Source organism: Sinohyriopsis cumingii, chromosome 3 (genome assembly GCF_028554795.1).
Source record: "Sinohyriopsis cumingii isolate HCF-2022 chromosome 3, ASM2855479v2, whole genome shotgun sequence".
NCBI classification, from domain to species: Eukaryota; Metazoa; Mollusca; class Bivalvia; order Unionida; family Unionidae; genus Sinohyriopsis; species Sinohyriopsis cumingii.
This window is the reverse complement of record NC_142963.1, coordinates 113,068,792-113,093,419: the sequence shown is the minus strand read 5'-3', so window position 1 is coordinate 113,093,419 and position 24,628 is coordinate 113,068,792. Positions and strand designations below refer to the sequence as shown.

The 24,628-nt window shown below is 38.3% G+C and overlaps 1 protein-coding gene across 2 annotated transcripts in view; it reads left to right on the top strand.

Annotated features, from left to right (window-relative positions):
• LOC149803603 (uncharacterized) overlaps nucleotides 1-24,628 on the top strand; it is a 43,603-nt gene extending 18,975 nt beyond the window's left edge. For both annotated transcript variants that reach the window (XM_089953352.1, XM_089953353.1), the window contains 5 exons: nucleotides 15,536-15,657; nucleotides 19,774-19,883; nucleotides 21,399-21,528; nucleotides 22,911-23,008; nucleotides 23,765-24,628. In XM_089953352.1, coding sequence (XP_089809478.1) covers nucleotides 15,536-15,657; nucleotides 19,774-19,883; nucleotides 21,399-21,528; nucleotides 22,911-23,008; nucleotides 23,765-24,009 — 705 coding nt within the window. In that variant the 3' untranslated portion in view covers nucleotides 24,010-24,628. The remainder of the gene's footprint in view (nucleotides 1-15,535; nucleotides 15,658-19,773; nucleotides 19,884-21,398; nucleotides 21,529-22,910; nucleotides 23,009-23,764) is intronic.

The following is a 24,628-nucleotide window of genomic DNA, read 5'->3' as shown; positions in this document are numbered from 1 at the left end:
ATACGTGTCCATTCATAATACATTATGCCTTGCAAATCCTGCCCTCACCCGATGACGTTTGGCAATAAAAGTGCTAAAATTCGTTTGCCCACATCGGTGGAGGTCAGACAAGAGTGATTTCCTCTTAGATTGACATGACGCTAAATCAATTATTACCTGAGCGAACATGCACGCTCTGCCTGAATCTAAAATATTCCCATGGGGAGGCTTCGATGTATTATGATCGTGTACCTATTAAAAAAAGTAATATATATTTTGCTCCAAAAATTTCTTTCTTTTTTAAGAACATTACCCGATCATACTATATTAGGAGAGCAGGGTCGAGGTGGAGGGAGTTACATTCATCATACTGTGGAGAAAGGGGAGCAGTGAACGACGAGGAACCGTCTGGTGCCGGGCCACTACACTTTCATAGGCTCTAAATTCGATGGCCTGAAACGGTTCATCTATTCATGTGCCTGGTTTGCTTAATATGAGTGAAGTCCTGGTCAGAACCGGTGTTAGAACTAACGGCCGGGTACAGTAAGCTGCCTGTGTCTTAAAGCCAGGAAAGGATATATCACCTTACACAATTCCGGTGAAGATTACGTTGTAAAATTACCCTGTCATCAGAACCGATGCTGGAGTTGTCATTGCAGAATGCGTGGAGCTATGCTTATGTTGATGCTGTGAATGGGTACATTGACAATATCGATGACGGCTGAGATGGGGTCATGGCTGGTATCAGCATGCGACGGAACCTGGGCCGGAGCTGAATCCGTCTTGCATTCTGTGTGTGACTCACGGTGGTTCTGGAAGAGTCGTTGCATCCGGAAGTATGTTTTTAATACCGTAGCCGGTATTATGATGTGAAAGAACTGGTGTCGATGGTGATTGTGCTAGGTGTTCCTTACATGACTGGCTTATAGATGGGGCATAGCGCCAGGTAGCCGAGACCGTATCGTCGCCTTAACCAGTGAAAGGTTGCGACGTATCCGGAACCGGTGATGACAAATGGCACAGGAATGCTGGTACTAGATAAGGACTTTATATCATAGATACCTGTGCTGGTTTACGGATTCCGGAAAGGGGCACAAAGGGATGTTTGATTATTGTTTACGTTCCCTTCAGGCATGAATTGAGGCCCTGTCAAAGCCTGTATTTACTTCAGCCATTCCACATCTAATGGCAGAGTCCAATCCTGACGGATATCGGCAATTAACTTTTCCATGCAATTAGATTTACATAGTGCCTGAAATTGGTAAGATGCTATACTGATTCCCGTACACGGTCCCTTGGGGAAACTGTTAAGACCTTGTCGTAGCCAGCATTGGTCGTCGCCGATCAACCCCTGATGTCGCCCTAGTCTAGACGGGCCGCAATATTCAGTAGGAACTAGTCCTATAGTTATCAACAAGAAAATATGTTCGGTCACGGAAGCGAAGAAGAGGCTGAAGCTGTATATGATATCTGTGATGTTATGGACCACTTAAGCTTTTTCCGGGCCAGTGAACTTTCCACCTTCAAAGATTCTGCCAGTGAAAGATTGCACTATGGCGTTAGCGGTGGCTATACTTATGACATCCGCTTTCTCACTCACCCTTTGGTCAAAATGATAGCCCATACATTTTCCAAATGTTGCATGTATGGCTCGAACTGCACCCCGTCCAACTCAGTCAGATAGCATGCTTATCTTCCGCCAGCTTTTAACATTTGCATCATATGGACTTTGTCCTACCTAATGTATCGATCCTTGTAATTATATAGGGCAAAATGAAGTATATACAGGTAAAGTGAAGCGTTTCTATAACGTAATAAAACAGGATGGTAGTGACTGACACAAATGTCTAATCAAATATCATGACCTGACAGCATGTAATAACAGACTTAATTCAAGTCATATATTATGTCCAATACTAAAATCGAAATAATATAATTTGAACTGTTGGACAGGTCATAACACTGGCGCCTACATGTATCCCGAAAAACGAATTTAGACCAATAATGTGTGAATTCTTCGTCTCGATTAGAAAACGGATCAATAGGCACAAATGGAAAACGGTTTTGAAACGTCTCCAAAACAGAGTGCTTTATAGCACGATCGGAAGTTAACTAGTAGCTGACGCGAGGACGGATTTTAATTAAGCCCTATATCTAAGGGGAGATCACTCTTGTCTGACTCCCATCTAGATGGGCAGATGAATTTTAGCTCTTGTTTTTTTTTTTTTTTTTGTACAAATCAGCCCTAGGCTGTCTGAATAAGCAATATAGTGACTATATTCCTAATGTAGTTTGATCGGGTAATATGTCTGGAGAATAACTGCATAAGTGGGATACGGTTTCGCGAGGTTTCCAATATCCTGGCACGGGGAAATTAGTAACTGAAGTATGGACGGGATTTAGTGTAGACCGATGTATACCAGTGGAGTTTACTCTTGTCTGATACCACGTAGGTGGGCAGATACTTTGTTAGCACCAGTATTGCATATTACAAAAATCAGCCTATGAGGGATGAATTTGCAAAGAAGTGGCTATATTCAAGATGTACTACGATTGGGCATGCAGGTGTTAGTATTGCAAAATAGTCATGTGCGTAAGATCTACTGTCTTAGTTCAACATTACCTTGATCAATTACCAAATCCACATGCATTCCAATGGGTAAATAAAATATTTTGTTAAATGTTTTGGAATTGATATTATGTTAAAGACTTCACACAATAAAATGTTCAGAAACTTTTTTTTTTTTTTTGTAGTTTTAACGCATCTTTACGATCTTTGAAATAAGAGGCCCAGACATGGCTTATCTGAGTAACAGACATATTTTAGACAGTGAATGGAAATTTAATGAAGGTCTTGCAACTATGGAGCGGAAAGAAAAAGTTGGAGTACTTTTATGGTGCATTTATATTTGTGTGGCATCGCTTATCTTATTTTAATTCATATAATATAGGAGATTTAAACACTGCGGATTCAATTGCTTCACGGTTTGAATTTTTTTTAATTGTTTAGTATCGTTGTATTTTTTCTGGACAAAAAGTAAAATAGACGAAACAACTCAACTGATTTCAATTTTCAGTTATCAAAGTACATTTAAAGTGAAATTGCTTCGCAGCATGAAGAAATGCTGTATTTGTGGGTTTGGTTGCCATGGCTTGGAGTTTTCGCTTATTTGTTTTCAGACACGGAACCAAACATTTTTGTGCTTTCATATATATATATATACATAGATATGTTATACATACGCTCGCATACACTTGGCACTACAAGGAGAATCAACTTCAACTTGTTCAGTCTGCATGGATTCTTGAGACCGTCTTTATCTACTCCTAGCCCTCCCTCAATATAATGTTCTAGCACTTTAATTTGGAAGTGTTTCAGAATAAAAGCACATTTGACTATTATTTTTTTAAAAGAGCTAAACATATAATTTATATATTTCAAAATAATGTTTTACTAATGATGTATAGGAAATAATGCATGTACGTGTAATAACATAAGAACAATAAATATTTCAGATACTTCAGTATGGTAGTATCATTTTAAGGTGCTTCGTGATTTAGCTAAGTTTTGTTGGGCAATGAGAGTAACTCCCAAGTGACTTATCGAAAAAAAATGTTAGTGTGCATTAGAGAAGCGTAACATCGTGTTTGGTTTCGTTGGGCTAAGTCAGGTGTCTCAAACTCAACCACCATGAGGGCCGCATGAGGGTATTTTCGATGGCCCAAGGGCCGCACCACCTTTGTTATCTCTCATGACACCTTGTAAAGCCAATCATTTTGCGGGCCATGCGACGCCAAAACATGACCCCTGAACGGTCGTTGTCAGATCGCGTAGGGCGGTGGAGATCTGATTTTAATCAGATTGGGATGCTTTTTGGCCATTATGATCAGATTCTGTTCAGCTGGCCTGGATAAATGTTTGAAGTATTTTGTATTTTTAAGCAGCAATGGTCTTATTCGATTGATGATCAGCATCATGTGTACATGCTTGAAAGCCATCTATGCCATGACGCTTCTGTCCAAGCTGATCAAAATATGCTGAATTTTTTTAAATAAATCATTTCAAGACTTTTTATTTTTACTAACGGCAGCCAGGTTTGATGGCGCATCATTATAATTTACACAAATTTAAAAGGTATTCATGCCAAAGGTGCATTCCGTCAAGGTTAGTCAAAGCTATTCAACAGCTTTAGAGAAATTAGGACAGACAAATGCTGAAGAGTAAGAACTTTTTGTTGATAGAAAGGACTCATTGAATTGTGGCTAAGCAGACAAGTACGACCAACTTTGTCATCGTTAACTTTTTTTGGTGGAAATCAAAGGAAAATGTTTATATCTACCGCAAGGGGTTGGGTGCAAAAGGACGGCATTATTACGATAATTAATGACCGGAGTAAAAATGTTGATTTACGCATAAAAAAACTCAAGTCACAGCTCCTCAAGTCCCATGCTTAAAAATCAGAAGCCACCATTTACTTCTATATAAATAGATCGTGATGAAAAATCGACAGTTAATTGCAAAAAGATATAAAGTGTGTCACTGAAGTTAACAGACAAATAACGCACTGACCCATGCTGCCTTCCGAATAAGCTCGGGCTATGACAAGAAGCAAGATTCGGCCATTCATATTATTTGAATGTCGATGATATTTATATCATAATAAACAATAGAGCACATAAAGTCCACGTATCCGTGCATAGCATCATGGGCATTTGAAAAACATGGGCAGGGAATGTGACTGATTGTGAAAATATGTTCACTAGTTTTAGATATTTCAAACTATGGCACTTAAAACTAGTTTGGCAGAAATATGGATGAAATGGCAGTTGAGGAGTTGTTTCTCTTGATTAGTAAGTTTTCTAATCAATATTAAAATATAGTCTTTATATTAAAAATAAATATAAATCATCGTGGAATAAGGTGAAAGATAAGATACTATGCTAATGATTAATCCCCCATGAGGGGTCAAAATATTCCGATGATATACGTTAATAGTGAAGGGGGCGATATAGCGTCAATGAAAAATACATTACAGACCACTACCCCGGGCCTGTATAGCGTCGAGATTTATTGCGACAATGGGAAAATACATTACAGGTAAGGTGACGTCACAGTATTGAAGGTTGGTAACAATGTAGCAAGGGGCTGACCTTAATAGGAGCAAACAGCGGGAACTGGACTGGCGGGACAGAGACAGAGATAACACAGACTAATGACGCGAACGACGAACGCTTTGATTTTATAGGTGTCAAAATATCCCTTACATTCATATGTTATATACTATCCACACAGAGGTGAGTAGCAAAAACAAACCCCAAATATACTATCCATACACGCAAAGAAGAAATACTAACCACAGATTACTATCCACACACGGGAAAGAGCAAACAAACAAACCGCAAATATACTATCCACACACATGAAGGAGCAAAAACTAAACACAAATATACTATCCATACAAGCGAAGAAGTTAAACTAACCACAAATTACTATCCACACTCGGAAAGGAGCAAAAAATACAACACAACCATTTTCTACTATTCACACAAACGAACGCGAGCTCATACATACACAAACACAAACACACACACACACACACAATCACAGCAGTAAAGGAGTGGGTGGTTATAATCATACTACTTCACATTTATAAAATGGGCAACTTGAATAGTCTCTTTTCTAGATATTTGGTTAGCCCTGAAAAGGGCTTTTTTCAAAACTACTGTTTCCTAGTTCATCACATACTTTACACCTGGGGATGTCAATCCTAATCCTTTGTACGAGGCACCGTGAACACTGGCGGTGTTTTCTTTCTTGATATTAGTCTATGACAAATTGGTGTCATCAAGAGGATTATATCTTTCTCCTTCTCCATCTCTTATTTTTTCTTTATTTCCTCTTCCAACTTCATTTCTTCATTCTACTCCATAGTTATATCCTCTTGGAGACATCTGGCACTCTCCAGATGCCATTGAAGCTCAAATAATTTCGTTAGTCTGCTGCTCATTCTTCGTAGTTGACTAATCAACAAGGGTAGCCAGACTGACTTGCCTTCCCCTTATATTTGTCAAGCACGGACGTGAAGGAAAATATCCCGTCACCAAAACTTACATAGCCCATATCAATACCCTAATAAACACGGATAGCGCGGGCTTAAAAGAAAAACTCACATTTTTACTGGCAAACATTAATTAAAAATTTGACAAGCTACGGAAACGAAGTGTTTATATAGACACTTCCAACAAAGATAAAGAAATGAAGTGCTGATGGACACACTTCTCTTTTTCTAACTTACTAACATACCACTGGCAATTGAATTAGTATCTCTTTTCTAGAGTATTGGGTAGCCCTGAAAAAGGCTGTGTTTTTTTGTGGACGAGGTGCTATGGCAATCTTTTATTGTCTAAGATTGCGTACCCGTCTAGTGGTAGGCTTTCCCACAGGATAGGGTCTGCTTCTTCGGAAAGAGAAGGAGAACTCTTTGGTGTCTACACGGCAGTCGACAAAACCTCTGTCTGGTTCCTGCTGCTGCTGGTGCTGCTGCTCTCTCTCTCTCTCTCTCTCTCTCTCTCTCTCTCTCTCTCTCTCTCTCTCTTTGCTTCTTAAGTCTGTACTTCTCCGTCCATTCTTCTTTCTTCTTTATTTCCTCTCTGAAGAACTCTTTTATCAGCACTTCAATTACTTTCAACCTTCTGACATTCTCTATCTCTGCAGGCTTCGGTATCAGGCTTTGCCTGACACGATGTAAATTCACTTAAGCTTCGTTCAACTTGGCTAGTCTTGAACACATCTTCGTAGGAGGATGAGTCAATAATGGATGGTCAGGCTGGAGACTACCCCGCTTTATATAGTTCAATCGCGGACAAAATAGAAAACATCCATACACTGTTTTAGAGTCGGAACGCTAGAATAGTTTGATTTGAGGGATAGAGAGACGTCAAAGAGCATGGTTCATGATACAATGGCAAACAAACGACAGACGCCTTTTTTTCAAAACACAACATTTTTATTCAAATAACTAACAACCAATGATCAACAAATCTTCAATTAACAATTCAATAAACAAAAACATATCTTCAAATAACAATCTATTCTGGACAAGGTTGACAACGTTGTGAACTAAAGTTAGACTTCCACTGTTGGAATTCATTGGGTCATTGAGGTACACTACGTTTCCTAGCTACAGACAAAAGATAACCATAATGGTCACAAAACAATCGATCTAGTTTCTCATCGTTTCTAGATGAGTGACGATCAAAATAAGTCACTAAATGTTCTAAAGAATATCCAAGACTGCGTTGATGAAGAAAATACACACAATATTGTCCACACACCGTGGAATCTGTGCCTTGTAATTCACATTAATGAATCGTGTTGTCTGAGCATTTCTTCTCATAAAGTCGATGATATCGTCTTCCAAAGGGGACAATCCATACGAATCGAAATACTCCACACGACCTTCTTTAGGAAAGTAGACGGCTACTCAGTGGATTCCTGGGAGATGACTATCGTCCGTGTTGATGACATAAGCTTGATGGTCTTGAGGTTTGCGATGAGGTAGTTCATCTTTAGCACACACGACAGGATTCCAAGAAGCGGTGTACAAACTGTGGTTCAAAAGGTAATAAAGTTCCCAGGTATATCCATTTTTGTGTTGTTTTTCTTCAAAGGTAATGATAAATGATCAATTCAATCCTGACTTTCTCTTTGAAATGTCTGACAAGTAACCGTTTCTTCGTTTTGTCTCTGCACTCTGAGCCAAGAGAGCTTCAATGCGATGGATCTCTAGAGTCATTAATGGAGGAAAGGAATGTTCACGCAAGTCTTTATACCACTGATGCAATACGGCTTCTTCCGAGATGTGACTCCATGCTTCGACCAGGTACTCGTCCAAATTTTCTTCTTGACTCAGCATCAGACATTTATCGTGTTGAATAATTTGACTGGGGTGATCGTTTTGACATCCATAGCAATCTTTCTTGATCAATTCTGTAATTTATTCTGCCATGTGTTTCGCAAAACAGCAGACTAAATGTTGTTCTTGTTCTGGCCATATGGACGTCATCACTATGTCCTTTTCGTCTTTGTCTTTTTTTGTGTTCTGCTTCCACGGTATCCTTCCATTACATTTCCAAATATTCTCCACTATTCAAAGAGGAATAACAGTCTTCCATAGTTTCTAATAGTCTAGAATTACTTCTCTCAAACTGTTGATTTATATGGTATTGTCGAATTCGGCATACAAGATGACATTCACCATTTCATCAGGTTCTCGGTTTTAAAACTGAATTTCCACACGAATCTGACCGGATTTTATAGGGTGAAAATGTCCCTCGTCGCTGCCTTGGTCTGGTGTGAAATCAAAAGCCCACAAAGGATAGCCTCATGCATATTCGTCGTACGTAATAAAGTGACTGGTGTTGGTTCCTAACTGTCCAGTGGCTTCGTACAGGGACAAGTACGATCTCAAGTAATTCTTCTCTTTAAAGTCAGGTTCAAAGGGTCTGGTACACAAGGTATTGCCATCGCGACTGATTTCAATTTTGAACAAGCCAAAGTGTTGAAAGTTGAAAGGATTTTTTATTGAAGGTTCCGTTGAAGGCTGAATTCTCGACGATACCATGGATTAAACGTTTGGGTAACTGTCCGTGGAACAGATGATCTTTGATCATGGATCGCTGACCCTGGGGATGGTGAACGTTTTCACTTCCACGCGTCGTCTCGGATACTTAGGGGTCGTTCTACTCAAAGTGTGACTGGTGTAGTTTCACACTTTAGGTAACACTTCCACGGGGCGCACGTAGAGTCTGGCATCTTGGGTGATGGTTTTGGGATTGACAGCAGTATCAGCCATCAAATGGAAAAGTGACACTGCTACAACAATTCAGTCTCAGGCGGACATCCACACCATTTAGCAAATACTTCCCTTGCAACCACATGTTCAAATGTAAACGATCCATCAGTTCTAAACTCTTCCCATCTTTGATTTTGTTTCGTCGTTCTTCAAATCCATCATTCTCTTTCACTACTATGTCAAACTAGTTGCATCGTCAGGTTCCCATAGCACACATGCATTTAGATGAGTGTTCTTGGCGTATATTCCGTACGTCAAGAGATTTTCCAGGTAGGCACGGTAAGGATAAGTATCCATGCTGCTGCTGACTAGTTTGTTATTCAAGTACAAGTCCACTCCGTTGAACAAGGAATGCATGAAATTGTTGACGGGCGCTAATTTCTCATCGCCGTCTATATCACCTCCATCCTAATCTAGAACTTTGTCTTTCAGGTACAAGTAACTGCTGTTCAGATCGATGTAATCTTCGGGTTGCATTTTGATTTCAATCTCGATGGGAGCTGAATCCGTCAAAGAGGAGACGGGGTGAAATTCGACCCATTGGGATTCTTTCATCGTCATCATAGTGGGCGGCATGGTTAACAGATCCAGTTCTGACTTGGAACAGGCACAAGACTCTCGGCGCATAATTTTTTTTGTCTTTATGATTTAATAATCAAAAACGTCTAAGTTTTGGACGGTTCTTCTTTTCTTAGTCTTTCTAGCTTTATGGGTATGAATACCTCTGAAGGAGTGTTTTCTTCGTCGTCTCTTTCTACCTTGTCATTGCTGTGGTACTAGGGAAGTAGGAATGCCTGACTCATTAGCGTTCAGGGCATTTATAGGCGTTTCTAGTCGGCCCAAAATGTTTTTGCCTGTTTGCAGCAAGACATTTTTTCCAGCTCTCAAGAAAGCTTCTTTGGGGTTTTGTTTGTCGATGAAGACATTTTGGAGAAATTCTTTGCCTTGCGTCAATGCAGCATCTTTTAAGGCATGCGATCATCGTGTCACCATCGGTTTCAAAACAGGAGCCAACGAACGAAAGGCCCATTTCAACATATCTCCTTCACCATGTCCTCTCTGTTGAGCGACGCCTTGGTAACACAGAATACATGACTTACAAGTCGTTAGAGAATAGTGTTTTTTCGAAATTGGAGTTTCACCGTGACTTTCCCTTTGGAAAATGGATTATTTTGTCCCAGATCTCCTTTTATAGCAATGTTGAGAGCGTCGAAATACGACTTACTGACATGCAAATAATGAGGATGTACAAATTCGCGGTGAAAGTGATAGCTATTTCCACCTTCCTCGTCAGTGTTCGTGGCAGAATCCACTTTGAAAGGAATGACACGCAGTAACGGTACGGAGGTGTGTCCCACCGCGTTGTACTCCACCACATCGAAATACACAAATATCAAATTGTCATCGGTTCAGTTCATCAGGGGATTTAAAATACTTATAAAATCGATCGTTGTTGCTAATGTCTATGGAATTGGGGGCCCATATGATGTCTCCTCCTAAAATGTCTAATAATTGAGGACAAAATGAAATGGACAATGTATTGGCATCCTGAAATTTCATCAGCAGGCGACGAGCTACTTTATGGTACTCAATGGTGACACTTTTTTTTAAATTTGTCCAAGGCGTTTCCAAACTGAGCATTGAACATACTGGCAATCGTGTCCACCAAATGTTGACTGCTAAAATAATAGCCTGCTGAAATTTCCATTTTATAGTTTCTTAAGGTAGCTTTATCTAGTGAAGGTTTTTATGTTTTTGTAAAAAGAAATATCTTCGGCAATCAACTCTTGTTGCAACTGTCTGTTCAGGACTTCCACGTGAAAAGTGTTTTGCTTTTCAGTGATCTTTTGGATTTGTGTCGGGTGAATCATTTCCACCAAAGCCACTTCCCAATGGGCTTCGTGATCTAATTGGATGGCCTGAGCTAATTTGGCCGTGTAACAGCATAAAGTATTGTGGGGAAACACCTCCATGGAACTGTCACTGGGTAGCGTCAAGTAAAATTGATTGTTTTGGTTCGAGTTCTGCTGTTTGAGGGGTCACTCGAAGTCAGAGGAGTGTCCAAAATGTTGTTGCTGTTGTTTTTGGGGTGGTGACTGACGCATGAAGCAAGATTCTCGTTGTTCCAGTTCGAGGAGTATTTCAGGGAAGGATTGGGAAGAAGATAACCGATTAAACTGCTCAATAAAATGGTCCACAATTGTTTGTCTCCTTGTTGCAAACTCAAATTGACAATGGCTGCACCGATGACACAATACACCACAAAGATTTGCAGAAAAAGAATATTTGCGTTTTAGGCACACGTTCTCCACACCACACCCACAAAGGCTGCTTTTGTAGATCTTGCAGAGAAGAACTGGGTGAAGGAGTGGTCACTGAAGTGGTAGCGGTAGCTGAGGTTGTGTGGAAGGGCATGAAGGTCACTTCTTTTTATAGTTGATGACGTGTGAAGCGTCGATCCAAGAATCAAAACTTTACGGGTTTTTCGTCCGAGAATGCTTTCTATGTCGTACACGTCGTCCTCGGACAAGTAAAACGTTCCTTTTAACACTTCCCCGTTCATGTCTTCCAATTTATAGACAGTATACGCTGCGCACCCAATCTACTACTACCAACACTCCACTTTTCTCTGGGACAAACACTGTCAGGGAGGGACCAAACAGGCGTTCGAAAGCGAGCACTTTGTTGTCGGGAGTCACTTCTTGGGGAGCATGTCCAGTGCTTCGATGGTAAGATTGGTTGTACGCTTGGACCAAGTGCGGTAAGATGTCGTTGTACTTGAGAGTGTGGTGATGCGTAAGATATTTCCACATGCGTTCTTTGAAAGTGCGATGGAAACGTTCCACGATGCCGTCTTTAGTTTCGGGATTCTCGGTGGAACAAAAAAAGGGATGTCACGTTTCTTTTATTCTTTTCGGAAAGCTTGGTTCATAAATTCGGTGCCTTTGTCGGTTTGCCATCGAAGAGAGTGACGATCACTTTGTTTCAACACCAGTTGGAGGGCTCGCACTAACTCAATGCTCGATTTGAAAGTCAATGGCACGACCCAGGAAAATTTGGAAAAGAAGTAGATGACACAAAACAAATATTTGCAGCCACGATTGTAGGTAACCAAATGAGAGGCGTCAGGTAAATCGGCTTACCATTGATGATTGATACCCTCCACTCGGGTGCGAGTTCTGTTAAATTTTCGTCGAATGGGTTTATATAAAGTGTAGGTGGCTTGTTCTTGTAACCGTCGTTGCACTTGAGGTAAACGGAGACTTTTCAGACGGGTTTTGGCTGCACGATACAATTTCTGAACTCCTCCGTAACCTGTAGGATTGAATGGATCGTAGTAAATGTTGGCTAACACCTTCTCCATTTTTTGATAAGTCACCCATTCTTCGCTGATGCTACTTTGGGGTTGCAGTCGTTGCAAGAGTTGACAGTACTTTTGCGATTTCTCTGTTTCGGACAAATCGTGGCGATCCATCAACGATGCAATGTTGTAACTGGGACATCTGGGTCAAATTCGGATTGGGAGGCAAATGGGGGGTCCGTTCTTCTTGCCAACGGTGGTATTCCATCCATCGTTTGTAAGTCACTAAAGCTAGTTTTCGTCCTTCCATTCAATTTCAAGGGTTACGTCTGAGATTTTTGGACTCCAGAAGTGTCTTTTATCTTTTTGGTCCCTTTTTATCTTGCTCCCACGAGTACTCCCAGCATCGTTCCCAATGCTCCTTTCAGCATGGGTCCTAACAACAGAGGCAAAATTCCTCCACGTTGTACCAACATCTTCTTTTGACAAATGGGTATTTTCTTCTGAACCATTTGGCGAAGAACGTGACGATGTTTGGCTAAGCATTGTTTCTGGTAATTAGACAAAGGTATCGTGCCTTTCAAGACGTTCAAACAACATTCGCACACGGTATCAATGACATCTTTGGAGGCGGTTTGAATGAGTTTTTTCGTATGGGTGGAGAAGCTTTGGACAGGACGGACAACATGTCCCCATGTTTAACTAAACGAGGAGGCAGTCCTTTCCTTTTCTTTCTTTGGGTTTAGAAGAGGGATATTTTCTCGGGGGTGGCATCTTTGGGTGTTCAGGAGCACAAAAACACTGATGCCCATTTCTTGCCTCATTTCATTTTGATACTGGAACGCGTCGCCACTGACTGTCTTTACGTCGTATCAGCTTGATGACAGGCATCACGCGTCGTGGAGGGGTTCGCAACGGACTAAAATGGGACAGTTCTTGCTTGGACAAATCCAGTAAACTCTGTAACATGCCCGATCTCTCTTGGACTTTGATTTTGGGAGCAGGTACTTTGTGAGCAGTCTCTAGTGGACATTTAAAGGAACCACTTTCATGTTTTATTTAGTGACAAGTAGTGCTGGTGGCTATCCTCTTGGAATCATTTTTTTTTATACCAACATGTCCATACGGTAACGTGAAGTGATTGGGAAGACGCACTCGATTCTGGTACACGATTTGATACAGCTTTTCCAAGGGTCGACTGACGATTTAGTGAGTGGGTAAACGTACAGTCTTATGCGGTTCGTAGGTGGTCACTTTAAAGTTTCCAGCCTGTCCAGACTGCAATGCTTCTTTCAATACCCCAAAGTTTATCAATCAACTGGTGCGATAATTGAGAGTCAGTCCTTTCAATTACACTCCGTGTGCACTTCTCCTTGTTTGTCCCGGTATTCGTAGCCGTAATTTTTAGGACCACCACTAGCGAAACTTAAAATCTTCCGGTCGGGTTTGTTCGTCTGTCCAGGCTCCTAAACGATCTTCTTCAATGTCAGGGTGATGCTGACCCGGACGATCGATGTAGATGCAACTTCTAACAGTTGGTATCCCAGGTCAAGAGCTTTGAACAATTCCACGCTGACCAACGTTCCCGTCAAGGCGCGCTGGTGTATGCTGACAAGACTGGTCTTGTTTGCACGTTTCGGCACAAGTACGGCACAAGGGAAACATCAGTTTTCCTTCGTAATGGTGAGGTAAAACGGGATGGGCCTAGCTACCCAAAATAATTTTCGAATGTTCAGTTTGGAGAAGAAGTAGTTAAAAGTTTTGTGTTTTTTTTAAATATTTAGTAATGGTTAATAACCGTGGCCATATGTGATGGTAGGTCAGCATTATTTGTGTTGATTTGAGAATCCTCTATGGCGCGATTCTGTCAAATTTTGTCAATTTCTGTTTAACCCTTGTTGAGAAGTCTTTGAAAGGCTTGATCTATTTTAGTAATGGTGTCCATATGTGATGGTGATTTTGATAGAGCTTCATGCCATATGTTTACTTTATAGGTTGTTCAACCACATGCCAAGATGTGTTCTATCTAGATTGTTCAACCTCATGCCAAGATGTGTTCTCTGTAGGTTGTTTAACTTCATGCCAATATGTGTTCTATCTAGATTGTTCAACTTCATGCCAAGATGTGTTCTATCTAGGATGTTTAATTTCATGCCAAGATGTGTACTATCTAGACTGTTCACCTTCATGCCATGATGTGTTCTATCTAGGTTGTTCAACTTCATGCCAAGATGTGTTCTATCTAGGTTGATCAACTTCATGCCAAGATGTGTACTATCTAGACTGTTCAACTTCATGCCAAGATGTGTTCTATCTATGTTGTTCAACTTCATGCCAAGATGTGTTCTGTCTATGTTGCTCAAACTCTGTTCGAGTTTTTGACAAGACGTTCTTTAATGTTGTTCTTTAGTAAGGGTGGTCATACATGATGGTGGATCAGCATTAATTAGTTCTCAAAATTTGAAAGATCTTTTTACCAAGATGCTTTCTCGAACCAACCAGGATAATTATGACCAAATTCGGCACAGAGCTTCCTTGCATGAAGGGCTTTGAAATTTGTAGATATTGTCCAAAACCGCTGAATACAGTTTCACAGAAATCATACTGGCTTGAAGTCATTTCATTTTTTCTACAATGATGCTGACGCACCATTAAATATGGATGCCGTTACTAACATAGGAAACACACTTTAATCATCTTCTCCAAAATCATTAAGTAGAACTTTGCCAACCTAGATTGACATGAAGACCTTTCAGATTTATACAAATTATGGTGACCTGCAATAAAATATGCCCATTGTTAATACAAATATACAGACCTTTACACAAAATCTTCACTAAACAAGATGAACAGATTTTAACCAAACTTGAGAGAAGTTTAAAACGGTAATTTTTGAGAGACGCACGACGCCTGATAAATGTTGTGCAGTACCATATTGGCCTTATGGGGGGGGGGGGGCTCAAAAGAAAAAGAAAAGTTTAATTCCATTGATTCTTGAATAACAATAAGACCACTTTGTACCCGACTTGTAAATGACATGGCAGAAATTTGCAGGAGCAATAAAATTTACTTACAATGAAAAAAATTTGCTTCAAAGACCTGCATAGTCCTCATGAGAATACGGTTGATGGAAGAGCTATCTGCATCAAATTCTTACTTTAAAGTACCCTTAAGCATGTGCCACTTGAAATGGATCTCTTTTTATGATAGTCATTCCAACGGTGGGTTGGTTGATTTAGTATACAAAGACGTGCGTATATGCAAGCATAGGGAAATCTCATCAACAATGATTCTTAATCAGGCTTTAACCTTTAATCCATATACCATTTTAATATTGTCATATCTTTCCAATAGATTAAAGATAAGTAAAACATGTTACAAACTGCGCAATTCTTTTCAGTTCTGTCTGGGGAACGGAGTTCATGTACACAGTATTATGACTCACTTCTCTCAAGCTTGGGACGATCCAGACTTTACAAAAATACAACTGGAAACCTTTCTCAAGGCAGCATCTCCCTATAGGTAATATATTCCAGATAGCAATTTTATTTTGCAAGATCTCATATTTTGTACAAGCTCACAATTTATACATTCTTCATGGTGTTACCAACGCTAAATTATAATTAATCTACACGGTTAGTTTTTTTTTTTTTATTATATAGTTTTCATTACACGATCTAAAATAATTAGACGGTGATTCCTTTTCAAAGTCGATCGTCGCATAATAGGAACCTATCAAAACTTTTCCTGAAGACCATAAAAGGGCATTTTAAAAAAACCTGGAGTCCAGAAAATGGCATTTAAGAAAAACTGTAGTCCAGAAAAGGGCATTTTAAAAATCCAGGAGTCTAGAAATGGGCATTTTTTTGTTTTAAAAAACGGGAGTCCAGAAAAGGGCATTTAAAACCCCCACAAAAACCACACTAGAAGATTAAAAGATTGAAAGTGGCGAGGTAGGAGATAGAGAGGGGGATATGTGACTACTGTTACGTCCAAGGGGCTTAAACGATGTACCAAGACACGGGTACAATTTAATAAGCATTAATTTTTCCTAAATATAAATTGATTTCCCTAAAATATAAAATCAAACAAAGTGAAAGAATTAAAAATAAGTTACAGTACTAGACAAATTCATAAATTGTTCTAAATGTTCTATCAATTTCACAGTAATCTAGAAACGATCCAAAGGTATTTCGAATGAAGGTTCTAGTGTTATTATGTGCTAGCTCCACAGGGAATAAATGTCCTAATATCAAGATGAATCTAATGTTAGTCGAATATCACTCAAGTCCTTGAATGTTTCGAGGAAATTCAACGAATTAAATAAATATCCAAGTCCTTTAATAATTTCTCTATAATCCAGCAAGTATTATCTGTTTAGAATAAATGGTTTTCTATTCTGTAATTGCAACGTTCACAGTATAAGTAAATTACAATTTCTCTCATGACTCTCACAAAACTGAATATAACTGAAGAATTAAATGCTGCGTATTTAATTAATTGATATAGCCACCATATACGCATCGGATCAGCAATTATGAATCACTAGAAAAGATTCCAGGTATTTAAATTATTCTGTATTGTGAAATATCTAAACAGTCATGGTCTGACTTTTTATTATTGAACCAGTCAGTAACTATAGCATGCATAACATCTCTACAGAAAAAAATGTAATCCCAAGAGCGCGTGATGTGGACATGGTTGAACTTGGCAGTAACCTTGGAGAAAGCATGTACATGTAAACTTCCTATAGCACAGGCCAGCCTCTGAATTAAAGAATTTTAAAATATCATTAACCCAAATGACTTAAATAAAATCTATATTATAAAATAGTATATGATATAAACATCCGTAACAATACGGGTCCATTTATTTGCTCTACTAGTCTTTGACCACTTATCTCCTGAATATAAATGGACAGATGTACTTGATAGACACGTGACATACGGTACAGAGTGCAAGTGAGTTAACAATTCATTTAATTTAATCAGATACAATTTACGTTAATACGTAGTAGGTAGGAATGATAAAACTGACCAGTTCATTCGCCCTAATTTCGGGTTTCTAACATACCATACGGGAATTCTTGGCTGATGGGCGGAACAGATCGCGTAACAATTTGGCTGATGAAGGAAGAATTGAATAACTTTGGGGTGATAGCGATGGTTGTAGTTTAATATATACTCACACACAAAAATAGCACTATATAGTCTAAAACATAAAACTGCAAGATCCACTAACCATTTATGAACTTAAACAGATTGCTGGCAATTTGAAAAATGTCAGCTTTCAATGCAGTAGGGACTAGACGAAGCTAAAGAAGGAACAACGCTGGTGACAAAGAGACGATTCTAAACCAATCTGATTAAAATCATATCTCCGCTGTCCTAAATGAAGATCTGACGACGACCGCTTAAGGATCATGTTCTGGTGCCCTTCGAATTAGCCAATGGAAATGCAGCTTTCAAATATCTGAAAGTTAATCAAACGGTTCGGTACACATTCATGCTCTTCATCGACAGTGTTCTGTCTCCAAAAGCGAAGATATTAGACTTCATCTGATTGGTTGATAAAATTTGCGATTATATCACCAAAACACGATCCCTAAGCGGTCGCTGTCATATCTTCATGTATGACAGGGAAGATCTGATTTTAATTAGATTTATTCTAAAAAAGCTAGTACCTAGTTCAGTGATCACCAACGCAGTGACCGCAGGCGCCATGGCGCAAACCAAAGTTTCGCTTGGGTGCTCGTGTTTTAGGCTCCTAAATTTAGTAATCAAAATTAAATGTTTGTACGGAAAGAAGTAATAATGAATGATGAAGGCCGGAATACGAGTAGGGAACGTACATCAAGATTAAAAGCTGCGCAATGTACGTCAACGCAATACGTATGCAAAGGCATATCAGAGTTTGTAAGTAGCAGTATTCAGTGCTCGTCACTCTTTCATAAACTCTCAAATGTGCTTCTAGGCACAAAAATGTTGTTGACCACTGGTCTCGTGTATCAAATGAGAGAAGAAATAACAGGAGAGCCAACTATGCGATATAATAAACTTCAAAAATGGACTGAAATAATCAAATATGTACAATTAGCATAGACATCCTTTTGAATTCAAGCAGATTAGGCAGAATTCTAAGTAAGGAAGGAATTATGCAAGATTCAAGGACGTGCATTTATTCCAGTAATGAAAGACAATGAAATAACACACACTGAATACTAATGTAAGTTTCTCATAAAGTTTCGACTCAACTTCTGTACACACTTCAGCAGTCAAATATTCAGTTCCAACTGCACTTTTTTTCACAAACATTTAAGCGTGATTTCAAATAATTTTCCATGCATGAATTTAAAGTGAAAACTGGCTGAGCAGTTCCATGAAGATTTCTGAGTCAGTAACGCTCCTGAATCGAACACACACACACACACACACACAAACACACACACACACATTCTCATGTCTACGTCCTTAAAACATTTTTATTAATTTTGTCTAGTTTAATTTGTACCCACGAGCAGAGACGTGTGTTAAATATGTCTCTGCCACAAGTGGTTATTTTGTACTGGATATTTCATATTATTATACAAAAAATTTTAAACAACAGTCATCATCACTTTACTTGAAAATATTGCTACTGTATCTACGTAAATGAGCATGGTACAGTACTTGAAAATATTGCTACTGTATCTACGTAAATGAGCATGGTACAGTACTGAATTGTAAATATTCAGTGAACTTGTTGGCATATTAATTTACTTTTGCAAGAAGACAATCATGGTCATATCGGAAACCGATATCGATTTATACAGTCTTAGATGGTGTAAATGTAGGATCTAAGATAGTCATTTCATGCCAGAAACAAAAAAGTATTAACAGTTCTATTAAAGAAACATTTTTTTTTTTATAATCATTTGATTTGAACAAACTCTGAGGAAATACAATTAAGTTTTTACGAAATTCACATGGAAATGACCTCAGCATATAGCAAATGAAAATTTGAAGAAAAACTTTATAGATGGGTATATTTTAATTACTATAGTTTTTTTGGGTTCAATTTGTTTAATTTTGCTTTAAATTTTTGCCATAACGTCTATCTATTTATTTTATAAAATGTTTCCTCAAAATCTACAACAGAATCTGCCATTGGGATTTCGAAGATATTTCGATACTAGTATGTGTAAAACGAATATTATCTATAGCACTGTATTCTTTTCTGAAACCAGCGTTTTCGTCACCTATCAACACTTTTGCTTGGAATATAGATTGCATGCTTCAGTATGTATGATTTTCACTATGAACTTGTTGGTTTCACTTCTTTATGTTACATAGCTTTAAGATCTAAAGTCGTAACAGATGGCTAACAGAATAAGAAAAACATCCACGGATTCTCTCATGCCTGCTGACAGTTGCAGTCGTTAAAACTTACAATACCCTGTTTACGGAGCACCACTTCGAGGGGTTAGTGGCGGTAATCTGTAAGAGTTACTTCCCTTTGTCTATAATCTCTGGTAGGGCTCGATTTTGGAGGTGGCATGTAAAGTAAATCCAAACTTTCACGTGATTGGATAATGTATTTGATGGCGAATATGTTTTTGTTCTTGTTTTCCAGTGCTTATTAGATATCCATATATTTCAGAAAACATGGAATAAAACTTCACGCAGCCAATTCCGCTGGAATAATTCGAGGTTTTGGTGTTGATCTGGACTTCATCAGACCTGGGATTGCCATTTATGGCCAACCCCTAGGTATTTCACTAGATTTCCAACATATTTTTTGGCATCACTGTTCTGGCCATTCATGTTTGGCCAGCATATTTCAATCACAAATTTGTAGAGTTGCTAAGAAAAACAAGAGACCCAAGTGAACCTAATATTGATCACCTCACTGACATCTGCCTCATGGTTAAAGAACAGTAGGCAAAGAAATGTTATTGCTTACAGTGTGAATTTCTTCAAATAATGTTGATTGAATATATTGTGGAAAGTCTTTTTTTTAAATAAAGATTTCTCCAGTTTTTATGTCTTCATACATATCTGATGGCACACAGCATAATTTGTCCAATATTGAAAGTTTCTATGTCAGGATAATTTCAAACAAAGTTGGTAAAATTTTGTAAGGCCCTATTTTGGACAAGGTTGTGTAAATGATTTTCTAACCTTAGTAATGTGAAAACCCTTCAAGCTAGAACGATGTCAAATTGGTCAAATACTATTAAGAAACTTTTGGATGAAGCCATTCAAAGTTTTGTACCTTTTTGAATGGCAGCCATATCTGATGGCCAGTTAGCATCATTTGCAAAGCAATCTAAAGCCTTTTAGTTTTGAATATTTTCTGTCAAACCAGAATTTTTACCTCTGACGAGTTACAAGGATAACAAAACCTGTCAGGGACTGGGGGCGGCTACATCTCCCCAACAGGTTGAAGAGACTGCTCCTGCATTCATTTAGGCATTACCTTCTTCAGGGATGACAGTCTAATGTCCTTCTTCTAGGCTGACAGTCTACTGTCCTTCTTCTAGGGCTGACAGTCTACTGTTTGAAAAGAATTTCCAGGACTTCAAGATGATACCATTTCATCTTGCTAACTGCCAATTGTTGAAACCATTTCTGATAATTTGAGCAATATGATTATTAAATTATCCACTGTGACAGCCTTACTGGATTAAGATCTGCACCATTTTCATTCAGGACAAACTGGATACTATTAGAAAACTTTTGGTGAAAACCTAAAAAGATATGACCATCCATTCTGGAGAATTAGCGACGGGATACTCAATATGTTTGTAATGGCAGCCATATTTGAGCACAACTGGCACAATTTTCATTCAGGCTCATCTAGATATAATTAGTCTGTTAGTGAAAACTCCATGTGAATATGACTTTATATTTAAGAGGAATAGCGGTAACACGATTTTAAAGATGGATGCCATGTTGTCCATACTGAATGTTAATATCACCATCCATTCAGGAGTGGCAATAACAAGATTTTCAAGATGACCAATGTGGTGGCCACATTGGATGACTGAATGGAGCCATTTTCACCTAGAACTAGACATCATAAGAAGTCTTCCTCTGACAAGCCCATCTCAATATGGTTGCAAGATGGCAGCCAATATTTTTGCCTTACCATTGCTTTTGACTTTTTAAAACCAGACTGGTCTTTATTACAAGCTAATTACAACTGATCAGCAAATGATCTATTAAATCATGACTCATGACAATACACTACACTATTAACATGCTGTTTTCTCCACTACTTAGACAACATGCCTAGTACAATTGCCCAGTATGAGGAGTTGGGATTGAGGCCCACCCTGGCTTGGCTAGCCAGGCCAACACTTATCAAGACTCTGGAACCAGGACGGGTAGTGGGCTATGACCAAACTTATGAGTAAGTACCTCTGTATAAACATGACCATTAGTCCACATATATTCTTGTACATCATATATCATGCTTTTGCACATACTTTTAAACATTTTTATCTGTTAGTTAATTTGGTGGATTTGGAAATGGTTCCAATAGAATGTTTATTGTTTGTTGGGTTTACTCATTCAATAGAGGGTTTGGAGCAACCACTAAATCTATAGAACTTGGTCTTCCATAACGAATGTGAAGAAATGATAGATATTATTTTAGTGTTTTATAAATTTCCTTCATATGAAATAAAAGTGCATTTTCCCTAAGTTTCAAATTAGTTATTTCAGTATGCAAAGGATGGCATGGTAGAAAATGGTCATGATGTTAGAAAACCACCTTGAAGAAAATGAGCAAGAGAGAAAAGAAAATTAAACACTAACTTTTTGTTGGAGACCTTAGACCTCACCTTATTGTAACATGGTGATTTTAACCTAGGGTTTCAAGTTTTGGAAAGTAGTTTACTTCTGCCAATGTACTAAACCTGTCTGTATTTACCCTTTCATTCATTTACTCTATCTGTTTAAATTTAAATAATGAAAACCTTTAATGTGATAAAAAGTGCAAGGAACTTAGTCAATTAATTCATTGATTTATAGTTTCTAACCTGACTCTAGTAGAATGGCCCTAACACCGTCATCTTATGCACGTTTCATGCTTAACGGAAGTTTTCAGTGTAATAGATGGACATGCTCAGATCCATTTCCAGTTTCTGGACAAGTCCATTTTCAGCAAAGGGGTGCATCACGACTACAGATGTACATACATAAGTCATCTGCTTCTGATATTTACAATGTCGAATCAAGCAAAGGAAAATAATGACAACTACAAATTTGCTCTTCACGTGGATTTAACAAGTGGTTTGATTTCTATGTTCATATATGCAGAGGGATATAATTCCAAACTCTCAGCATTATATAATTTACGCAATTATTCAGCAGTTGCCGAACAGGATGAACTACGTCATTATGTTGTCTGATGGAAATAAACTAGCCTATAGTGTATGCAATATGGCGCTATGTTAGTATGGAAAGTCCATTAAGCATGAAATGGTGCAGGGGATGCCAGCATTAGTGCCATTCTGGTCAGTCAGGTTAGAACTTATAAATCAATGATTAAATTGACTTAGTCTGTGCACTTTTTATCACCATACCCTAGCACTTTTTATCACATTAAACGTTCTCGTTTTTGAAATCAGTAGGGGGGTACAAACAAACGGGGATGTAGAGTCAGTCTATAGTTTGGCACATAAAATATAGAAATGTAAAACTAATGATACACTGTAACTGTATTGTTTTCCCTTGATAGGTTGTAATGACTCCCTGTAAACCACTGGGTAAATATCATTTTTCCTGCAGGTGCAAGAATGAGGAAATAGTAGCTACATTTCCTGTGGGATATGCTGATGGGTATAACAGACTTCTATCTGGAAAGGGACTGATCACAACAATATATGGTAAATAAAATTTACATAATACTGATATCAACCACAATCTACCAACAGCAAATCTGCTGTCAATAATCTAATTCCAAAAGTAACTTATTCACATCTTATTTGTCATATGCTTGAGTCATAAACTTCCCTTATCAAAGTGCTAATAATAGTTACATCATTTCAATCACTTCAGTTCTGTTTTACCTATGACCAATAGTAGGTGTACGCTCTGTTGCCGAGTGTGAGCGTTAACACACAGGTAAGTACATGAGAGCACAAACTGACAAGCTGGGCTACAACAATGCTGAATACATAGCAACTCTGAATTTTGATATCTCTTTAAGTATTTGCTGAATTTAGATCAAATTTTCAAGTTGTCCTAGTTTTCTTAAAGAATTAAATATGTAAAGCTTACAATTATTGGGATAGAAGATTATTTTAATAAATCAAGGTATACAGGGATTAGTACAATTAGTGGAATGATAAACAACATTAGATAATATACATTAGATGTCTTTTCTACAAACTGTAATCCTCACCCCACCCCACCATGAACCTTCTGGTTGCCGAATCAATGCCATTACTAACCATACCCTAACACATTTGGTTCAAATGTAAGAACTCTAAAACTTCTACATACAGAACACTAAGATACCAAGGTTTTTCCAATGTTCATTGACAAAGTGAGGAAATAAAACAGGCAAAAAACATCTGCATATTATTATACTACTGAAGCAAATTCTGAACAAAACATTCCCAACTTTATGTTTTGTACAGGTACGCCATGTCCTGTCATTGGCAGAGTATCAATGGATGCCATAACTGTAAAGTTACAAGAGGACGTAGCATGTCAAGACTATTACATCCTGCAAGATGATTTCACATCTCCTAATTCCACAACAAAAGTGGCTAGTGAATTAAAAACAATCACATATGAAGTGTGTACAAGTCTGAGCCGAAGACTTCCAAGACTGTATATTGGAGATGGCAAGTTGTATCTGGAAAGGATGAATTCTTTGTGATTATGCATTTGAAAGTATGGCTGATGTTTAAATTTTGTGCATATTATAAATCTGGTTATCTTATCATTGGTTTATATAGAATGATCTTTTTACTTCAGTTCAACAATGTTTTTGTGGAAGATTTATGTTATAATTAAATGAATGATGCAAAGATTTTGCAGGTCAGTTAACAAACTGATGATATTATTCTTGTGTTACTTGAGTAATGTGTATTTTAAATTCAAACAGACTGCTGACTGGATGTGTGAATCAACATCACAAAATTGTATTTTTAACAAACGTTCGTAAGACTTTGTGCTATATAGTCAGGTGTCAATGAATCTGCTATGATACAACATGGATAATCTGAATTGTTAAAAACATCATTTTTCTTTTTTACAGCATCAGTATTCTCTTCCAATGCATTCTTTTGTTTTTGATGATTTCTTGTACATGGAATGTTTAGATATGGTGTAGATGCAGAATTCAATACTGAGTAGTCAACACAGCCTTGTGGCCATGTTTTGAGGTTAAATCTGTAAATCATTGTCTTTCTTATTAGCGACTATTGTTCCTTTCTGCACTGTAAAATACCAATTGGTATTTATTGATCTCATTGCAGTAAACCAAACTCAGGAAA